At 39.1% G+C, this 12775-nt stretch overlaps 1 protein-coding gene across 1 annotated transcript; it reads right to left on the bottom strand.

Moving 5' to 3' along the window:
• Nucleotides 1–82: 82 nt before the first annotated feature.
• Nucleotides 83–1898, bottom strand: LOC122670355 (pentatricopeptide repeat-containing protein At5g15300-like). Its single transcript, XM_043867196.1, has one exon. The coding sequence runs from the start codon at nt 1819–1821 to the stop codon at nt 187–189; it is 1635 nt and encodes a 544-aa protein (XP_043723131.1). The 5' UTR covers nt 1822–1898; the 3' UTR covers nt 83–186.
• Between the last annotated feature and the right edge of the window lie 10877 nt (nt 1899–12775).

Here is a 12775-nt window from a genome sequence, read left to right as displayed (position 1 = left end):
AAGTAACACAGATAGAGCCAAGTTCCAACCATGGCATACAAGGCAATGGCTTATACAGTTTAGGAAAACTATATATTTTAGTAAAATGCAGCATTATTGTATCTTCAAAGGAAGTCTATATGCTGCTATACAGTCTCAACTTAACATTGCAAGATCGCATTGATCACATCTCATCCCCACGGAAACTCATATTACATTGTCTTTCGACTTCAAGTTAGGTTTGGATTCAAATAAGAAATGCATGAGCTCTTTGTTATCAGCCTCAATTAAGCTACAACCAGGTTCTTTTTTCACTCCACTATCATCCATTAATTTCCTCACCTTCTCCACACCATCCCACTCGCCCATTGAGGCAAATATGTTTGATAGCAACACATAGTCCCCACTCTGATCCCGTCTCATTGCAAGTAGTCGCTCGTTCGCCTGCTTCCCCAATTCAACATTCCCATGGGTCATACAGGCCCCAAGCAGAGTCCTCCAAACGATGGCATTGGGTTCAATCTCCATTGCCTCTACAAATCTGAAGGCTTCATTCAGCAACCCAGCACGTCCTAGAAGGTCCACCATACACCCATAATGCTTAATGTTAGGCTCAATTCCATACTCATTTCTCATAAGATTGAAATATTGACGGCCCTCTTCAACCATCCCCCCATGACTACAGGCAACAAACACAGCCACAAATGTGATCTCGTTTGGCTTGATTTTCTCTCTCCGCATTTCATTGAATAGTTTGATTGTTTCCTCGGCATGCCCATGAAAGGCTAAACCTCCAATTATCGAATTCCATGAAGAGACATCCTTCTCTCTCATTCTTCTGAACACCTCCAGCGCCTTCTCAATGCTCCCGCACTTGGCGTACATGTCTATAAGTGCATTCCCAAGAACTATTTTCGAAGATTCCAAACCCATCTCTGAAAGCGAGGAATGAACCTTCTGGCCAACATCCAGTGCCCCAGAGTCCGCACAGGCAGATAAGAGGCTCAACATGGTCACTTCATCTGGCCGTTCTCCCACACATCTCATCTCTTCAAACATCTCCAAGGCCTTGTCACAAGACCCACAAAGCACATAACCTGCAATCATCGCATTCCATGTCACCACATCTCTCTCAGGAACTTCGTCGAAAAGTTTCCTCGCGTTTCCCATGTCCCCACATTTTACATAGCCAGTGATCATTACATTCCAAGACACTAAATCTTTCATTGGCATGTCATCGAACAGCTGGCGGGCCATTCCTAAGTCGCCTCGTCTGGCATAACCAGCCGTCAAAGCAGACCAAGCAACCACATCTCGTTTTGGCGATCCATCGAATATAGCTCTAGCAACCGTTAAATCCCCACAGTTGGCGTGAAAGTTAATGAGACTGTTCCTAACAAAGGTATTCGATTCGAACCCAAATTTTACGATCTTTCCATGAACTTCATTTCCCATTTTAACCCAAGAAAGCTTAGTGCAGGCCTTCAGAAGAAACGGAAAGGTAAAGTTATCCGGTCGTACATGCCTAACTTCCATCTGGGTATAGAGGGAAATGGCATTTGAAGGATTAGAGCTTTGAGCTGAGCCCCTTAGCATTGTATTCCACATGAACGTATCCGGTTGCGTAATTTGTCTGAACAGCTGGTTTGCATAATCCATAGCGTCTGATATACCTATCGCACAGGTGAAGATAAGCTCTCTTAGTGCAGAGGGGTTGGAGTTGAAGCCGCTGACTACCATTGAGCCATGAATTTGCTTCAGAGTCCGAATGTTGGAGCATCGTACCCATATGCTTAACCGTTGTTGAAGGTTGGAACCCTTGTCCTTTTTCTTTCTGATCATCACAACTAATTTTTAACCGTCCCATGATCATCCCTCTCTTTCCATGAACAGAATGGAAAAAATTTTAATTGAAAATGAAGTCTGATACGCCCTTCTCTCATATTCTTGGATTTTTATCGTCTCAATTACATCTTCGTCAATTACATTTCAAGTGCACACCTAAGATGAGGACACGTGGCTTAATAGAATCTCACGGTCGAAATTGAATTGAACGATTTCACTTTCATTTCACACATTGCTATTTTTCCCTCCATTCTCTCTCTCTCTCTCTCTTTCCCACCTCTCCTCTCTCACGACGACCTGACCAGACGACGGTGGAGGTGGTTTCCGTCACCGTAATCTGCATCCTCACGCCGGCACGGCAACCTCACGTCGACGGAGCACCCTCACAAACCTCTTTCTTTTTAAATCCCTAACTCCCTCTCTGCCATAGCTCCAGATTCCAATCGTTCTTCTTCTTCCTCTCACAAACGAAGCTATTGCCCCTGCAACTTGGTATGGGACTATTTCGTCAAAGAATCATGGTTTTCCCTATACCAAACCCAGCTTTGTTCGATTTTGCGTTTATTTTGCAGACCAAACCCTATCTCCTCTCCTCCAAGGCGGCGGCGCGACGACTACGGTGACTCCTCTTCACACTCAGGTATCCCCATGACTCCTTTCCTTCGATCTCTGTTACCTTTACATTGCCTCTTTGTTTGTGTTTTTTTTTTTTTTTTTTTTTGTTGTCATTTTGTCGATTTGGAACCAAATCAATCAGTGATTATTTAGTGGATTCTGAGTGGTACTTCTGTGGATTCAGAAGTGAAGACCTGGTGGATTCCTGTTCTGTTTTTTTTTTTTTTTTTTTGTGTTCTTTCTTTTTTATGTATCCCTTTCTATCATTCAAGCAAGGTTCAGGTTAGATTTGTTAGTTTCTAAACCCGATGGCTATAGTGTTTTACCTGAAATTACAGTTTCAGATTTGCTTCCATCCTTGATTCTAGCTTCTGATTTGGTTATTGATTGTTTCTTGCCATACCTGAATGCAGTTTATCTCTTTCTCTGTTTTCAGTCTCTTTTCGATTTAAAACTTTCCATCAATTTCTGGTTTTTCCTGGTTCATGTCAAATTTTTGTGTCGATTTGGTAGAAGATAGGACGTAAACTTGATAGAAATGTTAAACCTTTAAGACAAAGTTCAACTTTTGTCAAGTTAAGAAGGAAAATTGATTTAAAGTGGGACAGCAATTCTCTAGTTTGGAGGTCTTAATGTCATTGTGAAAAAGCACATAATAGATTTGGAAACCTGTGTATTTTGGCATCATCATCAGTAGCAGTTTCAGTTTGACTTGCTATTGCTAACTGCTTCCATGTCCATGCATTTTGAAACTTCCTTAGAAAATGCCAGATTCACGAGGCTGTACAAGAAAAAGAAAAGGGACTGGATGCTTTAGGCAAGTTACTTATATGGACTGCCTTATCTTTCTTTCTTTATGATTTATCAGTTCTGAATCATTTTCAATACCTAACATTATAGTAATTGAAGATGATGGATCAAATTCTCAAGAACTATAAACACAGACCTGAACCCGGCTATCTCTGCTCAGTGCTTACAAACTACACTTCCTCACTGTTTCCTCATGATGGTGCTTCCTTGTTAGAATTTTAGCAATGTACAGGGGAGGATCAATATGAGCTGAACCCAATGCAATAATATTCATGAAGATATCTCTTTAACAACTTGAGTTTTATTTTGGGTTCTGAACACCATTTCTCATTCCATTTGATTGGGATCCATAAGAGCTAGGACCAGTCCAAGTTCCCTGCATTAAACCCACCTTTGCCCTCTCTCTCTCTCTCTCTCTCTCTCCATATAACCCCCATCTAACCCCAAAAAAAAAAAAAATGTACACTGATAGACACCTCATATAAAAACTAGACATGGTAATAAAGTGTCTATTAAATGTGGAGTCTTGGAGAATTTGTTCTTATCATATTAACTGTGGTTTTATTTTGTTTGTTTGCGGGGATTGCTCTGGAACTGTTGAGGAATTCCTGAAAGTCTTGCGAACCCATACTCAAAGAGGTTCTTATGGGCAAAGAGCACTCCAAGAGGGCCACTTGGTCTTATATGGATGACATAGTTCTTAGGGAGAATTATTACAAACGTCCTATGAAGAAGAGTACTCCAAGGGGCTTGAAGCTTATTTTCGGGTTTCATAATTCTTAATATGGGCAGACCAATTCAGTCAATTGATGAACTATTATATGTACTTCATCTTGTAAAAACTTTTATAAATGGTTGATATGTGAGGATTGAGTTCCTTTTTTGTCTAGTTTGCGTGACTAGGAAATTCAAGTGATCACATATATATCCTTGCTATACTAGTAGGGGAAAGTAGTGGGGCTTATGGAACGAGAGACCCCTCATTGAGAATCATCCGTTTTGGGTAGCTAGAAAAATTCCAATTTCTGGTATGATGACAAAAGACTGTTTCACCCACTCATGTTAGTGGTGGAAAGATGATCCCTTCTAAAAAGAATACCACCTTAAAAAACAAGAAATTAGATATAGATGATCATTATTACTCCACACTAAATGAGCTTTAAAATCAAGAACCTCATATCTGTCTAAACTCATGTCATCAACTAAGCACATCTAAGTGACAGACTTGCTGTAGTAATTGACTGATTCATGACTCACTCGATCCATACTCCAAGAGTTGATACACTGCTATTACCAAGTTGGGAACATGACCATACATGAAATTTCTAATATGCACTTAATAAATTTGTTAGCTGTGCTTGCAAACTTTCATTCAAAGAGAAGACATTCAAAAAACCTTGTGCTTACAAGGGGTCAATCCCTACATGTATGCTAAGGGATCACCCTTGGCTTCAATTACAAGCAATAAATTTTCTAAAATCTAAAAAAAAAAAAAAAAAAAAAAAAAAACTTGCTATAACTAGTCCAAATAAACAAAATAGAAACTCAAAAGGAGGCTGGTAGCTGCAATTGAGGCTAATAACCCATGGCTCAGGCTAAAGCCTTCCTCCCCTTTTTCTTAGAGGCTGCAGATCACTTTCTTTTTTCTTTCATTATCTACAACACCACCCAGTTATTGGAGTCGAGCGTGTGACTTGAAGCATCGAAACCTACAGTATAAAATCAAGGTGAATAAAAGTCAATTTTTAAGAGCATGAATGTAGGAAAAGCTAGAAGTAAAGTCAAGTTTTAAGAGCATGGATGTAGGGAAAGCTAGAAGTCAAGTCAATTTTTAAGAGCATGGATGTAGGGCAGCAATAGCATGTATTTTTTAGGATGCAGATACTCTTCAAATCAAGCTAGAGTTAAGGTAATTTATTGGACACAAACAGCTACAATCAATATCAAAAGCAATATGGCAAAGCATATTGAATGGAGGGTTTTATTTTAAACCCCAAAAAATGTAAGAGTTCTAGTCACTGAAAAATGAGGTCCATGATCTATCAGAAGGAGGGTTTTATTTTAAACCTGAAAATGTAAGAGTACCATAGTGTAAACTCACAACATAGTTGTTAGTATTTTAGGGGCATTCATACCCAAACTCATGTCATCAACTAAGCACATCTAAGTGACTGACTTACCATGCAAAACAGAACCAATAACAGGTCCAGAAATTGATTAATTGTCAAGTTTACATTCTATCTTCTACCAAATCGACACAAAAATTTGACATGAACCAGGAAAAACCAGAAATTGATGGAAAGTTTTAAATCGAAAAGAGACTGAAAACAGAGAAAGAGATAAACTGCATTCAGGTATGGCAAGAAACAATCAATAACCAAATCGAAGCTAGAATCAAGGATGGAAGCAAATCAACTGTAATTTCGGGTAAAACACTATAGCCATCGGGTTTAGAAACTAACAAATCTAATCTGAACCTTGCTTGAATGATAGAAAGGGATACATAAAAAAAAAAGAACAAAAAAAAAAAAAGACAGGAATCCACCAGGGCTTCACTCGAATCCACGAAGTACCACTCGGAATCTACTAAATAATCACGATTGATTTGGTTCCAAATCGACACAATGACAACCAAAAAAAAAAAAAAACACAAACAAAGAGGCAATGTAAAGGTAAGAGATCGAAGGAAAGGAGTCATGGGGATACCGAGTGTGAAGAGGAGTCGCCGTAGTCGTCGACGCCGCTGCCTTGGAGGAGAGGAGATAGGGTTTGGTCTGCAAAATAAACGCAAAATCAGAACAAAGCTGGGTTTGGTATAGGGAAAACCATGATTCTTTGACTGAAATAGTCCCATACCTGAAGTTGCAGGGGGCAATAGCTTCGTTTGTGCGAGGAAGAAGAAGAACGATTCGAATCTGGACCTATGGCAGAGAGGGAGTTAGGGATTTAAAAAGAAAGAGGTTTGGGAGGGTGCTCCATCGACGTGAGGTTGCCGCGCCGGAGTGAGGATGCAGATTACGGTGACGGAAACCACCTCCACTGTCTTCTGGTCAGGTCGTCATGAGAGAGGAGAGGTGGGAAAGAGAGAGAGAGAGAGACAATGGAGGGAAAAATAGCAATGTGTGAAATGAAAGTGAAATCGTTCAATTCAATTTCGACCGTGAGATTCTATTAAGCCATGTGTCCTCATCTTAGATGTGCACTTGAAATGTAATTGACGAAGATGTAATTGAGACGATAAAAATCCCATATTCTTTGAGAGGCTGAGACACAACTCCCTAAAGTTAAAAGAAGTCCCTCTAGGGCCAAGGAATTGGTATCGGTATCGACGGATCCGTATCTGTATCGGCTAACACCGATATCAATAACGATACCTGACCAATACCGATTACCGAATCAGTGATATGGTAGGAACAGAAAGTAAAATGGTCAAAATTTAATGTGATTTCGGTATCTTTGAAGGCAAAAATTTCCAATATGATTAATAAAAATGGATGCGAATCGGTATAGGTTTTGTAACTGATCCTGTTACCACCATTTTTCGACATCTACGGCGTGAGTTGAAGATGCGTAGGCGTAGCATAAAATGAATTGAATCTGACTTCTAATTAGAAAATAATTGGTTCTTTCCATTGTCTCGATTGCTCGAGGATTTTTAATTTGAACATTGCAATACCAAGATAAAGAAGAAGAATAAATCAAATTACTTACATGCAAAACGTATCTGTTGAAGTCTTTATAACTCACCAACTCCAAACGAGGTTTACAACCTGGTATTTAAATTACATTAACAGATAATGGATGCCTTTTGAAGCAAGCCAATGAAATATTACTGGATAAAAGTCTACATTATCACTACTCCAAAAACAAAAAAAGATACAGATAAAGATTTGTTGTGTTGATTTTTGGGGGGTCATCCTTTGTTTTTTAATTTCTCTTTTATAGGCATTCTTGGCAATTCTGGTGGTTTATGTAGTTACCAGGTTGTTTCCCAGCTATCCACTTCTTTAAGAATTGGTTATAAACCACATTGCTGATCGTTCGTTGGTCACTGACTGTTTATCGATCACTGCCAGTTCGTCGGTCATTGACCGTTCATCGGCCATTAACCGTTTGTCGGTTACTGACTGTTTATACGTCACTACCAGTTCGTCAGTCTCTAACCGTTTGTCGGTCACTGGCCATTTTCAGTAACCATTTGTTGGTTACTGACTGTTTATACATCACTGCCAGTTCGTCAGTCTCTAACCGTTTGTCAGTCACTAGCCACTTTCGGTTACTGAGTGACAAGTCAAGCTTGACTGAAATAGATTTCAATCTATTTCTCGATTGACCAAAATAGATCGAAAATAGGGTGTAAACAGAGGGCATCGAAACTAGGGGTGTCAAAAAAGCCTGGCAGCCTCAGCCCGCCCTAAGCTAGGATAGGGTCTAGGCCCAATATTTCAGCCAATAGGGCGGGCTTAAGCTTAAGAGTTTCCTGGCCTTGGTAGGGCCAGGTCGAGCTTGAGTTGATGCCTTGGGCTGAGCCTGATCCTGCCCATGCGTGGGCCTATATATAATTACTGAATTATATATAAAATTCAAGGTCAATCAAGGCCAACCTGGCCTTGTCCTACCCAATCAAGGTCAATTAGGGTCGGGTTGGGCTAGGGTAAACCCTGGTAGGGTCAGGCCTGGGGTTGAGGGTATGTTAGGCCCTGGCAAGGCCGAGTTTAAGATCCCTAAGGTTGGGCTAGGGTTTAGGGCAAGCCCGGCCCTGCCTGGCCCATTGATACCCCTAACCAAAACTATGCCTCTTTGGGACTTTTAATCAATAACACCCTTGTACTACATAGTATATGGTATGAAGACCATGGTGTAAGGTTATGTTAGGATGGAAAGTGTTGGAAATAATCATCCAAATCATACATTATATCACATGTAAATAAGGGGATATTGTACTTATTTGAAACGAAGATAAACCGAGTCGATCATATTGACAATAAACAACAAATATGGCATTACGAACCTAGAAAACCATGATGAAACTTAAGGAACCGGTGGGACTGAGTTGTACTAATAGACACTCTCCTTAAGACTGTAGACGCCCTTATGGTGCAAATCAGGTCATTGCTACAAATTTATAGTGAAATCCGGCCTATACAAAAATTTTATTGAAATGCCCATATAGCCCTAAAAAAATTTCTCGGAGGGCTGCCAGCCTAGAACCCCAGCATAACGTGAAAGGAAAGCCATTTCCTCCAAGCCTCTTAACAGTCCTTCAGAATCAACCCATTAATCTAAGCAACAAAAAACAAGACATCATACCCCCAACACTCAGATGGTGAGGAAAGGGCATTGGGGAACAATGTAAGGGACATAATGGACTTCATCTAGAATGGGAGCGTAATAATAACCCTAGATGGGTGTACTATTCCTTCACCCAAAGTGGAGGAAATCTTTGGCCAATATTTCTTACAAGATAATCTTCTATGAGGTCATGTTGTAGAAAAGGTAGCGAGTGAATGAACCGCGGGATGTTGCACTCATACGGAATCAATAGATCATATCCTTCTTGAATGCCATTTTGCTCATGCAGTATGGGTATGGAAGACCTCTATCTTAGTCTGTTCCTGAAAATGTGGAACCGAGTTTTATAATTCTGTTCCACACGCCCGGACAGAGTTCTTTTTCCCTTTTTAATTAGTGAATACAGAGCTGGGATTCCATTCAAACAAGAAACCATGCCAAGAGTAAAGAGGTAATGGGCCTTGCTTTCTTCATCGATTGGTACATTTGGTTGGCCAGGAACAACTTTATTTTCAAAAGAAAATCCTGGACTCCTAGGTTGCTAATATAGATTATAAAGCCCACGCCGAATTCCTTCAAGCTCTGGTTGCTTCCAAGAGACCTCTTTCTCATAATATTAATGGTCTAGATCGAACCAACATGAGATGGATACTTCAAAGCGAACAATGATGCATCCTTATTTTCGAATTCGATGCTTGGGGGTACGGGCTTCATAATTCGCAACCATGGGTGTCAATGGATTCAGTTTAAGAAACAAAATGTAGAAATCAAAACTGAACCAAATCGAAAATAGGAATACATTTCAAAGTCAAAATTGAATTGACTCGGTTCGATTCGATTTTATTCGTTTTGTATTCAGCTTCTTGGTGGGTTTTAATTGATTTCATATTCGGTTTAGGTTCTATTTTAATTGTTTGGGCTAACTTTTTTACATTTTCGCCGATAAAAAACCCTTATTTGGTAGAATCTTAGGTCACCAAACTTTTTAAAACACTAATATGGAAAAGAATTTATCATCCACATTAGATTAAAAATTAAAAAAGAATATAATTTTATACGGTTCCATATTCGGTTTGAAAATAGGCAATTCGATTTGGTTTAACGTTTTTAGGCATAAAACCAAACTGAACTAAACCTAGAAAAGATTCTATCTGTGGAAATCAAAACCGAACCGATTTACTTCAATTGGTTCGATTTTAAATAGACGATTTCGATTTTGGTTCTAAATTGACAGCCTTAACTATATGGGCTTATGTCGACTTGCAGTTTCAGCACCGGGCCTAGTTCACCTCCACTTCTTCATGCTTTAGGGGGCATCGATAGGATTCAAATTGAATCAGACAATTTGGAATTGGTGAATCTTATCAGAACACTCTCAAGGCCCATTCCATAGGAAGTGTCACCCATGTTTTTAAGGAGACAAACTGTGATGTTGACTCCCTAGCTAGGAGAGCACTATCGATGACGAGTGAGACAATTTGGCCCAATTCTACTACTTGGATCCAAGACCTTTGTAACTTGGACTCCTCTACTAGATCATGTTTTCCTCTCATTAATCTTATACTTTAGCCAAAAATAAATAAATAAATCAATCGTGGGAACCTGGTAAGGGTATCCCTACGATCTCAAAATAGGGAAAACAGTATTTAAGGGCATTATGATAATACATGTAAGTGGGCAAGAGTTATTATTAGAGCTGCAAGTTTGGCCCTGTCGGCCAGAACCCGCTCTGAGCCCGAACAGGGCGTAGGCTAAAGATTTCTGGCCCTGAGGGCAAGTTAGGACAAAAAATTCCTGGCCCTGAGTCAGGGTTGGGTCGGGTCATGGTTGATTTTGGCCCTGATTTTGTTTATTGTGTTAGTATTCTAGTATGTGCTCGATAGGTCACTGAAGCATCATTTCTAGGTTGTACCCCATGCATAAATTTCTTTATTTATCAAAAAATAGAAATTATGATACATTGTGATCAAGGAATATAATTATTTAAAATAGGGCATAACCATTGTACCAAGGAAAAAGAAACATAATAAAATAATCAGATTAATGTGAATCTATCCATTTATTGTATTTCTATATAAACATTGAGTTATTTTAATTTAGTTATTGTAACAAGGCTAGGGCCAGGGCCAATAGTCCAAGCCCGGCCCAATTAAGGTGGGCTTGGACTGAGCTTGTCCCGTCAGAATCAGAGTTTTTAGGCCCTAAGTCAGGTTTAGGGTACGCCTGAACCAAGGTAAGGGGGACTCAGGTTAGGGTAGGGTCTTAAAAAGCTCTGCCCAACCGACCCTGTCGCAGCCCTAGTTATTATAGTAATATCATTGGATACCCCATTTATCACCTGTGTGGATGGAATCGTTCCTGTTATAACTTTTCACACTCTTTATCTTTTTCAATCTCATCAGACATCAAATCACACTAAGGTAACAGAGAAATCTACTGTCTTTTCATATATTTCCTTTCATATCTTTCATATCTTTCATATGATTACTTGTCAATCTTTGAGAGGACATTGACTATTTCGTCTTTCTTTTTTTATATTTTACCAAATTTTCATTCAACTGTAAGTTTCAATTTTGCATCTCATGGTACTTCTGGTTCAGAGCTTCCAATGAAAATTACCCCAAGCCAGACATATAGTTAAGAATTAAAAAAACAATCATTTTGTTAAGAATTAAAGAAGCAGCAGAACAGCTATTTGCAAAAGAAAAACAAAAAAAAAAATTAAAAATAGAGATTTATGTGATTTATCCAAGATGGGCTACGTCCATGACCAAGCGATAATAAGAGCTTTCACTATTTCAATGTAGAAATTATAGACCCCTCACAATTTACATCCACCTCCTTACAAGTAAGGATGTCAACGGATATTCAAAAATCTGTATTTGATTCGCATCCTTATCTGTCTATCTGATTATGTTTATTTTTTTTTAATTTTATAAGTTAAGATGATGTGATTCTTTTTCTAGAATTTTAATTAATTTATATATATTGTTTTATGCATTGTAATACATGGAATCACATATCTATTAAAATAAATACAAGATAAAATCAAAAATAGAAAACGTAGGAAAAACAAAGACTAAGAAGATTAGAAGGAAGGGTAGTTAAGTCCTCAACCCTAACCCTCATCAACAAAACGGTAAAGATGTCAACGGATAGGATATTATCCGAACCCGTGCGAAAACTAATAGGACATTATCCGAATTCGTTCAAATATAATCAGATACGATAATGTCACTATCCAACCGAATTCGATCCGTTTACATCCTTACTTACGAGATAACCCCTATATATAGCATATCGCACAATACAATATAGAGAAACCATAATCCCCGAAAATACAAAATTGCTCTTATTATACACGACTCCCAAAAATTTTGGCTTAGAGACTCCCACCTCCAACCGACCCCCACCCACTCAAGGACAAATAGGACCACCGATATTGGGAAAGAATCACCGGTACTTCTTGGATTTTAAAGACATCTAGTTGTACTATAATATGCCCTTTTGGGTCAATATAGTGATGAATTCATTGCTAGCCAAGTTAAGTGTTGAAAACAATGTTTGTAGAAGATTTTAGTTCTCCTTTATGTATAGTGACTTATAAGATAGTTTACAAACCTGAGGGACAGCAGGGTACAACCGAAGTGTCATAATCTTCCAGTGAAAAACAAGTCAGGAACCCTGAAAAGTATGTTAAGTCTTTCTTTTGAATGATTCTAGTTCATTTGGGGTCATATGGTAGCAATGGGACCTCCTTTTCTTTTGATTGGTCTTCCTCAGGAAGCTTTGAAATCCCATGAGTAGAGTTTATCACCTACATAGGTATGAGTCATGATCATGTAGATAGATAAACCATGACGGAGTAGTAGCTTTTGTATCTTTTCTGGCAATCACAAAGTTCAGGACCACTTCTCTTAGGCTTTTGTCAACTTAATTAAGTTGCTTTTATCTTATATTTGTAAGTATTACTCAATAGTTCAGTACTTATGGGTTTCTTTTTATGCAATGAGTATAAAGGCAATTTGGATCCTCTACTGCCGAGCTGTCCAGCAGGACCCTACAGCCAAGTCACAACAAGGCGGTAAATTATCGCCTTTATCCCACTCGGGCAAGGCGCTCGGGCAGGGGTAAGGTGGTAATTTATCACCTTACTGTGTCTTGGCAGTAGGGTCCTGCCGGGCAGCTGGGCAGTAGCGGATCAAAGTCCATATAAAGGTAACCACTTGTACTT

This window comes from Telopea speciosissima, chromosome 8 (assembly GCF_018873765.1).
Source record: "Telopea speciosissima isolate NSW1024214 ecotype Mountain lineage chromosome 8, Tspe_v1, whole genome shotgun sequence".
NCBI classification, from domain to species: Eukaryota; Viridiplantae; Streptophyta; class Magnoliopsida; order Proteales; family Proteaceae; genus Telopea; species Telopea speciosissima.
The sequence above is the reverse complement of the archived record's forward strand: the minus strand, read 5'-3'. Positions and strand labels throughout refer to the sequence as shown.